The sequence below is a fragment of the Pituophis catenifer genome, unplaced genomic scaffold (assembly GCF_029215685.1).
Source record: "Pituophis catenifer annectens isolate HBS135680 unplaced genomic scaffold, rPitCat1.0.hap2 SCAF_10, whole genome shotgun sequence".
Lineage (NCBI taxonomy): Eukaryota > Metazoa > Chordata > Lepidosauria > Squamata > Colubridae > Pituophis > Pituophis catenifer.
In genome coordinates, this window is record NW_027256890.1 from 14,125,803 (window position 1) to 14,138,012 (window position 12,210).

At 45.0% G+C, this 12,210-nt stretch overlaps 1 protein-coding gene across 1 annotated transcript in view; it reads left to right on the forward strand.

Moving 5' to 3' along the window:
* The first annotated feature begins 1,301 nt into the window (after nt 1-1,301).
* Nucleotides 1,302-12,210, forward strand: part of SMTN (smoothelin) — a 43,691-nt gene continuing 32,782 nt past the window's right edge. Inside the window, exons 1-2 of the mRNA XM_070951108.1 lie at nt 1,302-1,381; nt 4,199-4,372. Of these exons, the coding sequence (XP_070807209.1) occupies nt 4,322-4,372 (51 nt within the window). The 5' untranslated portion in view covers nt 1,302-1,381; nt 4,199-4,321. The remainder of the gene's footprint in view (nt 1,382-4,198; nt 4,373-12,210) is intronic.

The following is a 12,210-nucleotide window of genomic DNA, read 5'->3' on the forward strand; positions in this document are numbered from 1 at the left end:
AGGGTCACCAAAGGCAACATAATCATTTAAAGGCTGCTTGTAACTGGATCTCTTTCTTATCTGCCGCCCTCTTTACGGAATCGCCGGCCAACAGCAGCCCCCCCACTCTCAGAATCTCAGCAATAAATATTTTAAAAAACCTCACATATATAGTTTTACAAAAGCATAAGCACTTACCATAACACAAAATAACAAAAAAAGTGAAAGTAAAGAAAGTAAGTAAAGAAAGAAGAAGAAGGAAAAGAAAAAGTGCATTCAAGGAAGAATAAAAAGCAGAACTTTCAAATGTCCTTTGCAGCAAATATAATGGCAGACAATTACATTATCTTTTACGCTATGATTACCAAGGAAAGTTCAATCTTTTTATTATCCAGGATTTGGGGGTTTTTCCCTAATCATCAAAACCACAAATCACAAATGCATTTTTTTTCCGTTTTATGCAAACAGCCAACCTATAAGGGGTTTCCAGTCAACTATAAATCAGCCGCCGTTTTTCCCAAGGGTTACAGAGAGGGAGCTTGGTCAAGGAGCAAGCAAGACGTTCGGGCTCCCACACACACGGCACATTCCGTCAACCGACTTGGATTGGAGACCAAGACTGGGAAATTAAAAAGAAAAAAGAAATCTCCCAGAAAGGCAGTGGCAGCCCACTTCTTTGCTGTTGCCAAAAGCAAAGTCTGGATGAGTCCAGGTGGTCACCGAGGGCTCAACTTCAAGATCTGAATGCTCGAAAGATCTCTTGTATGTTTGGGGGCGATCAATCAATGAGAATACAGTTGGAAGGGACCTTGGAGATCTTATAGTCCAACCTCCTGGTCCAGCAGGAGACTCTAAACATTTAGAACATAACATAATAGTTGGAAGGGACCTTGGAGGTCTTCTAGTCCATCCCCTTGGTCCAGCAGGAGACCCCAGACTACTTAAGACATGCAAAACCTTATTGAAAAGACCTTATTTTCAATTCGCCGTTTGAAAAAAACTCCCTTATACGAGCCATGGCTGTTTGATTCTTCTCCCACCCTACATCTCCCCAAAACTCCCAGCCAGCCAGCCAGCCAGCCTCCCCACCCTTCCCGCCTGCCAGAAACGACAATTCCCAACCTGCCAAGCGCGCCCAGCCTCAAGGAGGCGGCCCGACGGTTAGAAACCGACCAATGACGGCGAGGGAAAGGGGCGCGGCCGCGACCGTTGGGGCGGAGGCGCGCCTTGCCATTGGCCCATTCGAGAGAGAGAGAGCGGGGGGGGGGCGGAGCTCCGGGAAGGCTTGGCTTCTCGTTCCGCTGCTCAGCTTGCTTTCAGAGCCGAGTCGGGATCCGCAGCGGGCGGGTGGCTGGGTGTCCGATCCGCTGCGCCTTTGGATGGCTCTGCGCGGCCGGGCGAGGTACGTTGAGCCGATCCTGGATTGGGATTCGGGAGCCCATCCTTGATCCGGATTAAGGGGGTTTTTGGATGAAGGTCTTCCAATCGGGGAGGGGTCTTTGTGCCTGGGAGGAGGAGGAGGAGCTGGCGGCGTGGCAGCGGTGATCTGGAGCTCCGGCTGGCTGGCTGAGGATCCAGCGGGGTTCCCTTGCTTGCAGGGTCGGCGGAGATTTTGCTTGCACGGGTGTAGAGAGGGCTGTGTGTGAATGCGTGTCCCAGGGCAGATCTGGCTGCTGCAGGGCTGTTGGTTGTGGGCAGGACCTGAGATCAGACCTGCTCTTCCCAGCCGGGCTAGGCGAGGTGGGTTGGGCTGATCGGTCAGCAGTTGGGATGCCCTGTAGATCCAGGCTGGGAGGGTGGGAGTGGGAATCCCACGAGGGTGGGCGAAAGGTAGGTGCCGGCCATTAGAAGAAGTAGAGTAGAGTAGAGTAGAATAAGGAATAGGGTAGGGTAGAGTAGAGTAGAGTAGAGTAGAATAAGGAATAGGGTAGGGTAGAGTAGAGTAGAGTAGAGTAGAATAGAATAGAATAGAATAGAATAGAATAGAATAGAATAGAATAGAATAATGTTGAGGAATAATGTTTGGAAAATGTGCAAAGAAAAGCAAATAGAAATAGAACAGGATGGCATTGGAGTAGAGAAGTTAGATGATAATTAGAATAGAAATAGAATAGAATAGAATAATGTTGAGACTTTGGAAAAAGTCTAAAGAAGACCAAATAGAAATGGAACAGGATGGCATAGGAGAAGAGAAGATAGATGATTGATCTGATAATAATTGGAATAGGAATAGGAATAGGAATAGAATAGAATAGAATAGAATAGAATAGAATAGAATAGAATAGAATAGAATAGAATAATGTTGAGACTTTGGAAAAAGTGCAAAGAAGAGCAAATAGAAATGGAACAGGATGGCATAGGAAAAGAGAAGATAGATGATTGATCTGATAATAATTGGAATAGGAATAGGAATAGGAATAGAATAGAATAGAATAGAATAGAATAGAATAGAATAGAATAGAATAGAATAGAATAACGTTGAGACTTTGGAAAAAGTGCAAAGAAGAGCAAATAGAAATAGAACAGGATGGCATTGGAGAAGAGAAGATAGATGATTGATCTGATAATAATTGGAATAGGAATAGGAATAGAATAGAATAGAATAGAATAGAATAGAATAGAATAGAATAGAATAGAATAGAATAGAATAGAATAGAATAACGTTGAGACTTTGGAAAAAGTGCAAAGAAGAGCAAATAGAAATAGAACAGGATGGCATTGGAGAAGAGAAGATAGATGATTGATCTGATAATAATTGGAATAGGAATAGGAATAGAATAGAATAGAATAGAATAGAATAGAATAGAATAGAATAGAATAACGTTGAGACTTTGGAAAAAGTGCAAAGAAGAGCAAATAGAAATGGAACAGGATGGCATAGGAGAAGAGAAGATAGATGATTGATCTGATAATAATTGGAATAGGAATAGGAATAGGAATAGAATAGAATAGAATAGAATAGAATAGAATAGAATAGAATAACGTTGAGACTTTGGAAAAAGTGCAAAGAAGAGCAAATAGAAATAGAACAGGATGGCATTGGAGAAGAGAAGATAGACGATTGATCTGATAATAATTGGAATAGGAATAGGAAAGAATAGAATAGAATAGAATAGAATAGAATAGAATAGAATAGAATAGAATAGAATAGAATAATGTTGAGACTTTGGAAAAAGTGCAAAGAAGAGCAAATAGAAATGGAACAGGATGGCATTGGAGAAGAGAAGATAGATGATTGATCTGATAATAATAAGAATAGGAATAGAATAGAATAGAATAATAACTTTATTGTCACTTTAAATGTACACTTAAATCATCATGTATTAAAATGAGATTGTGTTGCAATACAGCTCTCCAAGGGTAAAAGGGCCCTGAATCAGGATGAAGCATTTCCTGTAGCGTGACATCCAATAATGGAGCGTGGGAGGGGGCATCTGCCCTGGCATAGTTAGGCTAGGAAACAAACAAACCAACCCAGGATGAAATGAACCCTGGCTTCTTTGGCAGAGCCAGTTTTCTAGGATTGGATGAACTCCAAACCGTAAACTTACCCCCATGGCCTGGAGTCACACGAGGCGAGGAGGGGAAACCATTCTCGGTTCTGCTTTCCTTTGAGGACGTTACAGAGATCGTGGGAACTCGGGGTAAAGTTTTGGCTGGTAGCAAAGACACCCCTGAGCCTCAGGGTCCCACTTCCCTTCCTCCCCTTGACAGTTGCGTTGTGTCTCCCTCCCTCCTTCCCTGCCCCACGTAGCCCATGTTCCACTCTCCCGCAAGGTAAGCAGGCAGCCTAAGATCGGACTGAGCTGAATCCGCAGAAGCCGTGGGCATCTCGTTTCCCTCATCCCTTCATCCTCTGCAGTCTTGGGCCATTCCTCACCTGCTGCGTTTGCAGGAGAAGGAATGCCAGGGACTTCCTGTGGGCACCAGGATTGCTGGTTGAAGCCCTGCTGGGAGTGAAGTCACCAGGGCTCTTGGCTTGGGTGACAAACAACTGGCTGGGATGTCGTAAGGAAGCCGGGCTGGATTTCTAGCCCCCCTGAAAAGTAGAGGAATCGGGCAGGTAGGGGGGAAAAAACTCAGATTTTCCTTACAGTTGAAGGAACTCTTGGGTTGACGGTCCTGGGATTAGCTCTTCCCATCCAGTTGCCTTTCAGGAATAACCGATTGATGGAGTTTTTTTGCTCTGTCTGACCCTTTGGGCTTTGTTCGCTTCCAGAGCTCCATCCCTTCCGATCCAGAACTAGCATTTGGAGGGACCCTCCCTTCCTTTCTGTGCCTGGCCGGCTTCTTTGGACAGAAGGAGAGGTGGGGGGTGGCCCCGAGGGCGGAATCCGGCAGCATGTCCGAAGAGGCGCTCCTGAGCATGGACGAAGGCACGCTCCGGAAACTGGTGAGTTCTTTTTTTTTTTTTTTTTTCCCTGATGTTGTCTCCCTGCTTTGGAGAACTAAAACGGTTTGCAGCTTTTGGAGGACGGCGGCAGAGCCAAAAAAGAGAAATGTTCTTTCTCTGCCTAGTGTGGTCATTTTGGCTCGCTTCCTTTCCGTCCAGTATGTATGTGGATCCGTTCCATCCCATCCCTTCGTGGATTTTTTTTTTTTTTTTTTTTTTTTACTGGCTTCCTTGGCAGGCGAAAACGGATCGTTTCACCAACTTTGAATTTGTCAACGTGCTGCCAGTTTGTGGGTTGTGGCTAGAAGGGTGTGTGTGTGTGTATTCATACATTGCGCTTAAGCCCAGGGTTTTTTGTCAGGGGTGGGGGTGGGGAGCCTGATTTACCGAACCAGCCTGCTGTGTCTAAATTTACAGTAAATCCCCAAAGTGAGACTTTTGAACGACAAAGGAAAAAAACCGAGAAAGAAAATTCAAGAGCTCGTGGAAACTCCTGAAGCTTCATCACCTTTCAAGAAAAAATTGGACTGCCATTTTGTCAGAAATGGCGTAGGGTCTCCTGCTTGGGTGGGGGTTGGACTAGATGACCTACAAGGTCCCTTCCAACTCTGTTAAAACAATCTGTAAACATCAGAAGCTTAAGGGGACGCATGAACCCGTCATCCTTTGAGATGGGAACATGGGGCGAGATTACCGAAGCCGCTTAATTAAATAAATTTGCCTGTTGTGAACATTTACAAATTACAGGGCTCGTTGTTATGAAGTTCACACCAATCCAAAGGCGAGGAAACCATGGCGTAGTTTATTAAGCGGCTGTCACTTAAAAGCCTTACTTAACTCAATTACCGAATTACCTTCTTTTGGGCTTCTTGCGATAGATTTCGATCTTGAAGGTAACCCAACCGGCTGGATTAATAAACCGCGCTAAGCCGCAAATAGCTAATCCAGATTACAACCAACCCTCTGCTTACTCAGAGCAGCTTCTGGTCTCGAATTGTCCTGGTTTTAGAAACCCCGAGGGATCGGGTCTTCTTGGAGGGTTGTCGGAGCCGGGCAGGGAAGCCCCTTCCCCCATTTGCCACATCAAATTGTGCTTCCTTTGAGATCCCGTCTCGGTTTCTTCGCAAGCTTCCTTTCCCAGCTACCTTGGTTTATATTTTGACGGCAGTCCTCCTGTGACGCAACTTTGGAGTTCGTGCGAGTTGATGCGTGCACCGAGGGCACCTTGGGTTCCGCAGTTGGACACCGACGTCGCAACTTCTTCTTGCCACGAGGTTTTGTAAACCCTTCTTGACGTAACGCTTAGATGTCCAAATCCTTTGCCTTGTGAAAAAACGGCGGAGTCTATTTTGTTTGGTGTTTCGTTTCAGTAGATCACGTCCATAGATCTGTTATTCCGATTCTAGTCCTCTTATCAGCGGGAAGGACTCGCCTAATGGCTCTTTTACTACTCACTACGCCAGCAAGAAAATAAACACACCGAGGCTTGTCCAGTGTGTTAGCTTTTATACCAGTTTGGGCAAAGTGGCTATATAAGCTTTTAGTTTGGCTTAGCGCCAGTGGTGAAATGCAATTTTTTTTTGCTATCGGTTCTGTGGGCGTGGCTTGGTGGGCGTGGCTTGGTGGGGGAGGTCATGTGACTGGGTGGGCATGGCCAACCTTTTTTTTTTTTAACTTTTAAAAACATTTTTAACTATCTATTCACCCCAAACCGGTAGTAAAAAAATTGCTTTAAAAAAGTTTTTAAAAAGGTTCCGACAATCACAGCTCTTCCGCGTGATCATCGGAACCTTTTCTTTTTTTTGGAAGCGTTTTTTTACTATCAGTTTGGGCGAACCGATAGTTTTTATCACTACCGGTTCTCCAGAACCGGAGCGAACCGGTAGCATTTCACCCCTACTTAGCACTTTGTGTAAACTTCGCCGTCACGGCTTAAATCCTCTGGCTTACAACAGACTTCTCCAACCTGGATTGGCCTCTAGTTATGCGGTTTACAATTACCAGAGTTTTCAACTGCGGCCTTAATAAGTTGTGGAATGAAGAGGTGTGTTTGTTGAAGGAGGCTGCCTTGACGAGATAGGAACTCAGCCACTCTGACGTATCCATTTGACAGGTGTTATTCATCCCCGATTGCAGACAAGGCATCCTATTCCTACGGCAGCCTGAATCTTCCTCGCTTTAGCTCATATGCAGGTAGGCTGCTTAGTATCCCAAGTTGGGGAGGGCACTCTGCTGAAGTCATCCCGTGTGAAACGGCAGGAGAGATGAAAGAATTCAGGGTGTGGTACATACACTCAGAGGTGGAGGCTCCTTTCAGTGGAGATCAGTTGGCGAATCTGGTCAGGCAGTTTTCCTCCAGAGCAGCAAAGACGTACCTGGGCTTCTTCTGGGAAGTTTCTAAACTTCTTTGTTGGCCGTTCTTGGGAGCTTCCCATTCCCAACTAAACTGGGTCCAAACTTTTAAGGATTGGCCAAGGTTAGCCGGAGGAGGGGGCTGCTGTCTAGCACAGGGGTCTCCAACCTTGGCAACTTTAAGCCTGGCGGACTTCAACTCCCAGAATTCTTTGCTTTGCCAGCTGGGGAATTCTGGGAGTTGAAGTCCGTCAGTTGACAAGGTTGGAGACCCCTGAGTCTAGCAGGTCTTACTTTACTTTTGGCCAACACAAGGAGCCAAATTCACATTTCTTAATTTTGCTGCATTGTGGGGGTATAAAATCCAGGGGTGAATTCCAACAGGTTCTGGAGAACCGGTAGCGGAAATTTTGAGTAGTTCGGAGAACCGACAAATACCACCTCTGGCTGGCCCCAGAGTGGAATGGGAATGGAGATTTTGCAACATTTTTCCCCCTGGAGTGAGGAAGGAATGGAGATTTTGCAGTATCCTTCCCCCTGGAGTGGGGAGGGAATGGAGATTTTGCAGTATCCTTCCCCTGCCACGCCCACCAAGCCACGCCCACAGAACCAGTAGTAAAAAAAAATTGAATTTCACCACTGATAAAAATCCCTCCTGGATGGTTTGCACGGATGTTAGAACGTTGTTGCGGATGGAGCCCCCCTTCACAACCGTGTTACTAACTTAACAAACTGCAGTGATTTTCACTTAAAAACCGTGGCAAGGCAGGTCGCAAAGCAGGGCACTTCACAAAGGTTTCACTCACTAAAAGTGGTTAGTATTATGAGGAGGAGGAGAATTATGCTTAATGCTGTTATTATTGTGTTTTTACTAGAAGACATGTTAAGAGGAAAAATGAATAGGCTTACAATATTCAACTGTTTAATGTATTATAACTTTAAGATTAGAGAATTAATACCGTGTTTCCTCGAAAATAAGCCCTCCCCGAAAATAAGTCCTCCCTGAAAATATTTAAATACATGCGCAGGTGGTCCCCACCATTTCCTCTGGTTAGGGCAGGGGTCAGCAACCTGCAGCTCCGGAGCCGCATGCGGCTCTTTGGGCCCTCTGCTGTGGCTCCCTGTCAGGTGATCCCACCACTGGCTGGCCCCGCCCCTCACCCTCCCCTCCCAGTCACTCCTCGCCTGGCCTGAGAAGGTAAGGGCGACGGCGGGGGATGGAGAAGCAGCCAGGGCAGAGACAGAGAGATACAGAGAGAGGGGGAGAGAGAGAGAGACAGAGAGAGATACAGAGAGAGGGGGAGAGAGAGAGAGAGAGACAGAGAGAGAGACAGAGAGAGGAGGAGAGAGAGAGACAGAGAGATACAGAGAGAGGGGGAGAGAGAGAGAGAGACATAGAGAGATACAGAGAGAGGAGGAGAGAGAGAGAGAGAGAGAGATACAGAGAGGGGGAGAGAGAGAGAGAGACATAGAGAGATACAGAGAGAGGGAGAGAGAGAGAGACACAGAGAGATACAGAGAGAGTGGGAGAGAGAGAGAGAGACATAGAGAGAAACAGAGAGGGGAGAGAGAGAGAGACATAGGGAGAAACAGAGAGAAGGGGAGAGAGAGAGACATAGAGAGATACAGAGAGAGAGGGAGGGAGGGAGGGGAGAGAGAGAGATATCAAAAGGATTTTGTGGTTCCCGGTGTTTTTTAACAACTGGTTCTCTGCTCTAATGACCGGCTGGGTAGGTGTGGCTGGGGGGGGTCATGTGACTGGTGGAAGTGAGTGACATCGAGTTGGCCACGCCCATCCAGGTTTTGTGGCTCCCGGTGTTTTCTTTTCTGTGGGAAACAAGTCCAAACGGCTCTTTGAGTATTTAAGGTTGCAGACTCCTGGGTTAAGGTTAGGGAGACAGAGCTGGAAATCAGGAAAGACAGCAAGAGGAGCCCCATCTTGCTCCACGCGCCCCAAAATAATAAGACCTCCCCGAAAATAAGGCCAAACGCTTATTTCAGGGTTCGAAACAAAAATATAAGACGGGGTCTTATTTTCGGGGAAACGCGGTATTAATGTGAATGAGGTTGTACATGCTGAAAGGTTGTTGCACAGTATGTTACCCATACTGACACGCTGTTTAAGGAAAGGTGGAATGTTTATATTTTGAAAAATTCAAAATTAAAAAACTTAAAACAACAACAATAAAGGTTTCACACGGCGACAGAAATTTTGGTCATAAGTCAAGGGCTACCTGAATTACAAAGGTGTAGTTGGATAGAGGGAGCCGAAATTCACCCTCCCTGGCTCTTCCCCCCCCCCCCCCCCAATATAAAACTTCTGCTTCCTTGGGAAGTTTTTCTTCCAAGCCAGAGCGAGTCTGCCTCCTGCTAAATTCTCTCTGGGACTCACCTGGCCCGGCGGCAGTCCTGTCTGCCACACACAAGGGCCCTTTGTGCTCCGTGGTAGGGATTCCTCGCTGTTTGCGTTATGGGGAGGAGCGCCAGGGCCCTGCCCTGCCTGGAAGGGGGAGAGCCTTGTTCGAACCTGAAGCCCGTTGGCACTCACCTCTGCCAGCTGAGGCATCGCCCGCCAGGAAGGCTCTGGCAGGCAAAGGCAGGAGACTTTTCCAGGGTGCATCGAGTTCCTGCTCAGAGGATGGGGGTCGAGCGGGGGGGGGTCCTTTCTCTGACTCTGGGGTGGGGGGTTTCCAGCTTCCATGGACCCCAGCCAGGAACTGGGGTACAAGGCACGTAGGAGAGGAAGCTACCGTCCCCAAGACGGAGATCAAATTATAATATTTATTTATTTATTTATTTATTTATTTATTTATTTATTTATTATTTGATTTGATTTGATTTGATTTGATTTCTATACCGCCCTACTCCCGAAGGACTCAGGGCGGTGCACAGCCAAACAATAAACTCCATACATACAAAATGTAAAAAGCAGAATTAAAATCAAATCAAATTGTTTTGGCCCAGACAAATTAAAACCCCAATCAATTTAAAACTTGAATATATAAAATACTAAAAAAATATTAAAAATTAAAAATTCTTTTATAAAAGAGGGAGAAAATTAGGCCAGGCCCGCCTGGTGAAATAAAAAGGTCTTTAGAGCGTGGCGGAAGGTACGCAGATCCGGGATCAATTTTTATCTCCTAGTTCGGTGTTTCTCAACCGCGGGGGCTTTAAGATGCGTGGAACTTCAACTCCCAGAATTCCCCCAGCCAGCACAGCTTATGACCGGTTTTTTTTTTTTCCATACCTGGCTGGGGAATTCTGGGAGTTGAAGTTCCACGCATCTTAAAGCCCCCGCGGTTGAGAAACACTGCTAAGTTTATTAAAGGATGACGAAAAAGCAGCTTCTGCCCTTCCTCCCTTCCGGGTGTTTTTCTGGGAAGGGGAAATGAGCCTTTGGAAAATACCTGGGGAAAGGGGCGTGGCAAAGGTTGGCAAAAACACCTGCTTCCCGAGTTCCTCGGTGCGGAGCTCACGGGCTCTCCTGGCTGGGCTGAAAAAGGCCCCCAACCCCGAAACCTAGAATATTATTGCTCCTCTTTTATGGCTTAACACAATTCCTGGTGGTTTGTGTCTTTTTTTTTTCCCTGGCTTTGCGAATATGTAAATAATGATCCTGCTAACAAAACAGTTAATTATGAATATTTAAAAATAAAGAGAAGGAGCGGGAGGATAAAAGCTAAGAGTAAAGACAAAAGTCGAGGCAGAAAGTTGTAAAATTGTATATATCTGTTGTTAGTATTGTATTTTAACGTCTGGTGTACGTGTGTTTTTGTTTTTGTCCCTTGATTCCTTTTGCTATTGTGTGTTTGGTTTTAAAATGTAAAATACTCAATAAAAATTATTTTATATATAAAAAAGAATAGAATAGAATAGAATAGAATAGAATAGAATAGAATAGAATAGAATAGAATAGAATAGAATAGAATAGAATAGAATAATAAGTAGAATGAAATGGAATGGAAGATAGGATAGGATAGGATAGGATAGGATAGGATAGGATAGGATAGGATAGGATAGGATAGGATAGAATAGAATAGAATAGAATAGAATAGAATAGAATAGAATAAGGGAACGGAATGGAATGGAATTAGAATAGAATAGAATAGAATAGAATAGAATTCAGAATGGAATGGAATGGAATAGAATAGAATAGAATAGAATAGAATAGAATAGAATAGAATAGAATAGAATAGAATTCAGAATGGAATAGAATAGAATAGAATAGAATAGAATAGAATAGAATAGAATAGAATAGAATAGAGAACAGAATAGAATAAGGGAACGGAATGGAATGGAATGGAATGGAATGGAATGGAATGGAATAGAATAGAATAGAATAGAATAGAATAGAATAGAATAGAATAGAATAGAATAGAATAGAATAGAAAATGGAACGGAACGGAACGGAACAGAACAGAACAGAACAGAATTCTTTATTGGCCAAGTGCGATTGGACACACAAGGAATTTCCCTCCTGTGCATAAACTCACAGTGTACATACAAGCCACAAGGGATGAGTCATGATCCTAATCATCATAAAACACGATCCTCATAAATCATAAACTACAACATAGTCCTGGGATACTAAATAAGTAACCACCATAATAAGCCATAGTAGGATACCAAATAGAACAAACCAATATAAATCATAAGTTACAAGCAAAACAGGGATGGTCATAAGAAGATAAGGAAATAGATAATAGGAAAGATGAGAAGGATAATAGTAACAGAGCCCCTACTAGGTTGTTTGACAGAGTTAGATAGATAGATGAACAGAGTGGGAAGGGACCTTGTAGGTCATCTAGTCCAACCCCCTGCCCAAACAAGAGACCTTACACTTAAGGTCTCCAACCTTAAACACTCAAAGAGCCATTTGGACCCGTTTCCCACAGAAAAGAAAACACCGGGAGCCACAAAAACCCTTCCTGTGCCTGACGATTTCTTGAGCGGCCACAAAACTAGCATATGTAGTCGAATTAAACCTTCTGTTTTCTTCTGAAACTTTTTTTTTCTCGGATTTATCCGTGGTTGGCCTATCGGAGGGTTGAAAAGCTCAACATATCGCGTGCCGGGCGCGTGTCGCACATTGGCGGTTGTGACGCATATTTTGAGCGACAGGGAGCCGCAGCAGAGGGGTGAAAGAGCCACATGGGTCGCTGACCCCTGCCCTACACCCCCTCCCCGCGTTGTGGGAATGGGTTGTTTAGCGGAGGGATGGCCGGCGGAAAAGAACTGCCTTTGTGTCTGATTGTTGTGCTGTGCAATGCCCTACGCAGCGTCGTCTTGAGGGAAGACGTTGAAACAGCCGACGTCCAGGATGTGAGGAATCTGTTAGATATATTTTCACAACTTTCCCTCTGACAGCAAATTTTCTTTCTGTCTCTGGAACTCGCATTAGTTCCTCCCTTTTCCCCCCCGCCGGCTGCAGCTCCAAGGGAATTAGTCCATATAAGGAGAAACTCTCCGTCCTCTTTAGGTTGTTT